Below are 6,000 nucleotides of genomic sequence, written 5' to 3'. Positions count from 1 at the left end.
GACCTTTATTTTTTAAATCAAACGTTTGTGACCAGTTTTTTTAACTTCTTTCTGACTTCTTTATTTTTTCAGATCAGAACATTGTTTTGTTTAGTTCTGCGTTCCTGTTGTTCAGTTGTTCAGCTCTAGCAGACCTCCTGATGCCATGAAAAATAGTTTTCTTCATCAGTGTTTGGTCCCGGGATGACTCAAGGGGGCTGGAAAGTTACACATTGTAACCGTGGATCCACGAGTGGAGCTGAAAGGCTCAACAATGTTACTTCACTCTCCAGTCTGCATGTGGATCAGACAATCAGAAAAAAGGTAAATTCAACTGAACCTATAACAGGACAGAGGAGAACGTTCCCTTCAACAACCGTTTCTAATGTTTTATACCGTGGGATGCTACTGTGTGAGCTCATCACTGTAAGTGAGCAACCGTTTTACTGAACATCTGTTGTCGTTCATCACGCTTTGCTTTTGTCCCTGAAGCTTCATTTACCCACCAACTGGCTGTAACTGACCCAATCAACTACCTCAACACTGAAGTCAACCTTTAGAATTCAGCTAGGTTAGCTCGCAAAGTTTTCCGGCTTAGCGAACACTGTATGACTTCTAGCTAGCTGAGCTAACATTGCATGAAGTCCAGTTGGCTGAGCTAACACTGTATGAAGTATAGCACCACTTTAGTCCAGCGGGCCTTGTTAGGCCAGAATGTGTGTTTATCAGCTGCATATCAGGTTCCTAAACCAGAAGTTCTCAATAAACAGTAGCTAACAGTGAGAGAGTTAGCATTTTGCCGGTTGTGGTTTTCACTGAAACACAACATCAATCTGTGGCCGTGGAAACCATCCGTGTCTTCGTCTTTGATATGTGACTGTGTAGTTCCAAGGTCAGCTGACAGCTGGGTCCTGCTCTGATTGGCTGACAGCATCCAGAGGCAGGTCAGTGGGGCAGTTGAGCTAACATGCCTTAGTCTGTAGGCTGCTGGTTCAAACCCTGAATACTTCTGAATCCTCAGGTTGCTTGGTCTGATCCGGACTGAGCTGACCCTGCTGAGTTTTCAGCTGCTGGACTCTGGAGGCCTGCAGACACTAAAACATAAACTGGAATATTAAAACCTTTACGCTGATGTAATTAATTGATTTGTGTGTGTTGCCCCAGCGTTTACATGTGTTGCCCCAGCGTTTACATGTGTTGCCCCAGCGTTTACATGTGTTGCCCCAGCGTTTACATGTGTTGCCCCAGAGTTTACATGTGTTGCCCCAGAGTTTACATGTGTTGCCCCAGCGTTTACATGTGTTGCCCCAGCGTTTACATGTGTTGCCCCAGAGTTTACATGTGTTGCCCAGCGTTTACATGTGTTGCCCCAGAGTTTACATGTGTTGCCCAGCGTTTACATGTGTTGCCCCAGCGTTTACATGTGTTGCCCCAGAGTTTACATGTGTTGCCCCAGCGTTTACATGTGTTGCCCCAGTGTTTACATGTGTTGCCCAGCGTTTACATGGGTTGCCCAGAGTTTACATGTGTTGCCCAGCGTTTACATGTGTTGCCCAGCGTTTACATGTGTTGCCCCAGTGTTTACATGTGTTGCCCCAGCATTTACATGTGTTGCCCCAGTTTACATGTTTACATGTGTTGCCCCAGCGTTTACATGTGTTGCCCAGCGTTTACATGTGTTGCCCCAGTTTACATGTGTTGCCCCAGCATTTACATGTGTTACATGTGTTGCCCAGCGTTTACATGTGTTGCCCAGCGTTTACATGTGTTGCCCAGCGTTTACATGTGTTGCCCAGAGTTTACATGTGTTGCCCAGCGTTTACATGTGTTGCCCAGCGTTTACATGTGTTGCCCCCCATGTGTTGCCCAGCGTTTACATGTGTTGCCCCAGCGTTTACATGTGTTGCCCAGCGTTTACATGTGTTGCGTTTACATGTGTTGCCCCAGCGTTTACATGTGTTGCCCCCATGTGTTGCCCAGCGTTTACATGTGTTGCCCCAGCGTTTACATGTGTTGCCCCAGCGTTTACATGTGTTGCCCCAGCGTTTACATGTGTTGCCCCAGCGTTTACATGTGTTGCCCCAGCGTTTACATGTGTTGCCCCAGCGTTTACATGTGTTGCCCCAGCGTTTACATGTGTTGCCCCAGCGTTTACATGTGTTGCCCCAGCGTTTACATGTGTTGCCCCAGCGTTTACATGTGTTGCCCCAGCGTTTACATGTTTTGCCCCAGCGTTTACATGTTTTGCCCCAGCGTTTACATGTTTTGCCCCAGCGTTTACATGTTTTGCCCCAGCGTTTACATGTTTTGCCCCAGCGTTTACATGTTTTGCCCCAGCGTTTACATGTTTTGCCCCAGCGTTTACATGGGTTGCCCCAGCAGAAAGCCCCCCAGCAGTAAACCGTGTTGCTGTTTGACTCACCAGCTGCTGTTAGGACCAGAGGATGAATGCCAAAGAGAAGAATAGAAACAGAAATAGAAACTGGAAGAAACAGAAGTGGAGTCAGTGGAAAGTCACAGAAAGCAGATTGTTTACATACTGCCAGCTTTTACAGTGTACGCGTGTTGTCATGGTGATAAAATGAGCTAACTGTACATTAATGTCAAGGCTTCATTGTGTTTCTATTCGCCAGTACCTTCTCCTCCAGCTCTTTAATCTGTCGTTTCTGTGCTTCTATGCATTCTTCCAGCTCCTTGTTCCTCTGTCAAATACAGACATCATGTCAATAATTCACAAAAACATACCTGTGAGTTAAAGGTTACCTGTTGTTTAAAGGTTACCTGTAAGTTAAAGGTTACCTGTTGTCTAAAGGTTACCTGTGAGTTAAAGGTTACCTGTAAGTTAAAGGTTACCTGTTGTCTAAAGGTTACCTGTTGTTTAAAGGTTACCTGTTGTTTAAAGGTTACCTGTAAGTTAAAGGTTACCTGTTGTTTAAAGGTTACCTGTTGTCTAAAGGTTACCTGTTGTTAAAGGTTACCTGTTTAAAGTTACCTGTTGTTAGGTTACCTGTTGTTGTTACCTAAAGTTAAAGGTTACCTGTTGTTAAAGGTTACCTGTTGTTTAAAGGTTACCTGTTGTTTAAAGGTTACCTGTTGTTAAAGGTTACCTGTTGTTAAAGGTTACCTGTTGTTAAAGGTTACCTGTTGTAAAGGTTAAAGGTTACCTGTTAAAGGTTACCTGTAAGTTAAAGGTTACCTGTAAGTTAAAGGTTACCTGTTGATTAAAGGTTACCTGTAAGTTAAAGGTTACCTGTTGTTTAAAGGTTACCTGAAAGTTAAAGGTTAGTTTAAAGGTTACCTGAAAGTTAAAGGTTACCTGTAAGTTAAAGGTTACCTGTTGTTTAAAGGTTACCTGTAAGTTAAAGGTTACCTGTTGTTTAAAGGTTACCTGTTGTTAAAGGTTAGGTTACCTGTAAGTTAAAGGTTACCTGTTGTCTAAAGGTTACCTGTTGTTAAAGGTTACCTGTTGTTAAAGGTTAAAGTTAAAGGTTACCTGTTGTTTAAAGGTTACCTGTTGTTTAAAGGTTACCTGTTGTTTAAAGGTTACCTGTTGTTCTGTAAGTTAAAGGTTACCTGTTGTAAAAGTTAAAGGTTACCTAAAGGTTACCTGTAAGTTAAAGGTTACCTGTTGTTTAAAGGTTACCTGTAAGTTAAAGGTTACCTGTTGTTTAAAGGTTACCTGTGTTAAAGGTTAAAGTTAAAGGTTACCTGTTGTTAAAGGTTACCTGTAAAGTTAAAGGTTACCTGTTGTTTAAAGGTTACCTGTAAAAGTTAAAGGTTACCTGTTGTTTAAAGGTTACCTGTTGTCTAAAGGTTACCTGTTGTTTAAAGGTTACCTGTAAGTTAAAGGTTACCTGTTGTTTAAAGGTTACCTGTAAGTTAAAGGTTACCTGTTGTTTAAAGGTTACCTGTTAAGTTAAAGGTTACCTGTTGTTTAAAGGTTACCTACCTGTTGTTTAAAGTTAAAGGTTACCTGTTGTTTAAAGGTTACCTGTTGTTTAAAGGTTACCTGTAAAGGTTAGTTAAAGGTTACCTGTTAAAGGTTACCTGTTGTCTAAAGGTTTAAAGGTTACCTGTTGTTTAAAGGTTACCTGAAAGTTAAAGGTTACCTGTTGTTTAAAGGTTACCTGTTGTTAAGTTAAAGGTTACCTGTTTAAAGGTTACCTGTTGTTTAAAGGTTACCTGTTGTTTAAAGGTTACCTGTAAGTTAAAGGTTACCTGTTGTTTAAAGTTAAAGGTTACCTGTTGTTTAAAGGTTACCTGTTGTTTAAAGGTTACCTGTTGTTTAAAGGTTACCTGTTGTTTAAAGGTTACCTGAAAGTTAAAGGTTACCTGTTGTTTAAAGTTAAAGGTTACCTGTTGTTTAAAGGTTACCTGTTGTTTAAAGTTAAAGGTTACCTGTTAAAGGTTACCTGTTGTTTAAAGGTTACCTGTTGTTTAAAGGTTACCTGTTGTTAAAGGTTACCTGTTGTTAAAGGTTACCTGTTGTTAAAGGTTACCTGTTGTTTAAAGGTTACCTGTTGTTTAAAGGTTTAAAGGTTACCTGTTTTGTTAAAGGTTACCTGTTGTTTAAAGGTTACCTGTTGTCTAAAGGTTACCTGTTGTTTAAAGGTTACCTGAAAGTTAAAGGTTACCTGTTGTTTAAAGGTTACCTGTTGTTTAAAGGTTACCTGTAAGTTAAAGGTTACCTGTTGTTTAAAGGTTACCTGTTGTTTAAAGGTTACCTGTTGTTAAAGGTTACCTGTTGTTTAAAGGTTACCTGTTGTTACCTGTTGTTTAAAGGTTACCTGTTGTTTAAAGGTTACCTGTTGTTTAAAGGTTACCTGTTGTTAAAGGTTACCTGTTGTTAAAGGTTTGTTAAAGGTTACCTGTTGTTTAAAGGTTACCTGTAAAGGTTACCTGTTGTCTAAAGGTTACCTGTAAGTTAAAGGTTACCTGTTGTCTAAAGGTTACCTGTTGTTTAAAGGTTACCTGTTGTTTAAAGGTTACCTGTTGTTTAAAGGTTAAAGTTAAAGGTTACCTGTTGTTAAAGGTTTAAAGGTTACCTGTTGTTTAAAGGTTACCTGTTGTTGTTAAAGGTTACCTGTTGTTGTTACCTGTTGTTTGTTACCTGTAAGTTAAAGGTTACCTGTTGTTTAAAGGTTACCTGTTGTTTAAAGGTTACCTGTTGTTAAAGGTTACCTGTTGTTTAAAGGTTACCTGGTTAAAGGTTACCTGTTGTTTAAAGGTTACCTGTTGTTTAAAGGTTACCTGTTGTTTAAAGGTTACCTGTTGTTTAAAGGTTACCTGTTGTTTAAAGGTTACCTGTTGTTTAAAGGTTACCTGTTGTTTAAAGGTTACCTGTTGTTAAAGGTTACCTGTTGTTTAAAGGTTACCTGTTGTTAAAGGTTACCTGTTGTTTAAAGGTTACCTGTTTAAAGTTTACCTGTTGTTTAAAGGTTACCTGTAAGTTAAAGGTTACCTGTTGATTAAGGTTACCTGTCATTTACATGTTTACCTGTTGTTTACATGTTTACCTGTTGTTTAACATGTTTACCTGTTGTTTACATGTTTACATGTTTACCTGTCATTAAATGTTTACCTGTTGTTTAAAATGTTTACCTGTCATTTACATGTTTACCTGTTGTTTAAATGTTTACATGTTTACCTGTTGTTTACATGTTTACCTGTCGTTTACATGTTTACCTGTTGTTTACATGTTTACCTGTCGTTTACATGTTTACCTGTTGTTTAAAAGCTCACCTGTCATTTACATGTTTACCTGTTGTTTACATGTTTACTTGTCGTTCACATGTTTACTTGTCGTTCACATGTTTACCTGTCATTAACATGTTTACCTGTTGTTTACATGTTTACATGTTTACCTGTCATTTACATGTGTTTAACATGTTTACTGTCGTTTACATGTTTCTGTTTACATGTTTACCTGTTGTTTACATGTTTACCTGTTACCTGTTTACATGTTTACTGTCATTTACATGTTTACCTGTTGTTTACATGTTTACCTGTCGTTTACATGTT

The 6,000-nt window shown here is 39.3% G+C and overlaps 1 protein-coding gene across 1 annotated transcript in view; it reads right to left on the bottom strand.

Annotated features, from left to right (window-relative positions):
• Positions 1-2,410: 2,410 nt before the first annotated feature.
• The window catches only part of jakmip3 (Janus kinase and microtubule interacting protein 3), a 28,886-nt gene continuing 25,296 nt past the window's right edge, over positions 2,411-6,000 (bottom strand). Inside the window, exons 22-23 of the mRNA XM_054598609.1 lie at positions 2,616-2,681; positions 2,411-2,461 (exon numbers count right to left, since the gene is read on the bottom strand). Of these exons, the coding sequence (XP_054454584.1) occupies positions 2,411-2,461; positions 2,616-2,681 (117 nt within the window). The remainder of the gene's footprint in view (positions 2,462-2,615; positions 2,682-6,000) is intronic.

Source organism: Anoplopoma fimbria, chromosome 5 (assembly GCF_027596085.1).
Source record: "Anoplopoma fimbria isolate UVic2021 breed Golden Eagle Sablefish chromosome 5, Afim_UVic_2022, whole genome shotgun sequence".
Taxonomy (NCBI): Eukaryota; Metazoa; Chordata; class Actinopteri; order Perciformes; family Anoplopomatidae; genus Anoplopoma; species Anoplopoma fimbria.
Note: the sequence above shows the minus strand (reverse complement) of the source record. Positions and strands in the feature narration are given on the sequence as shown.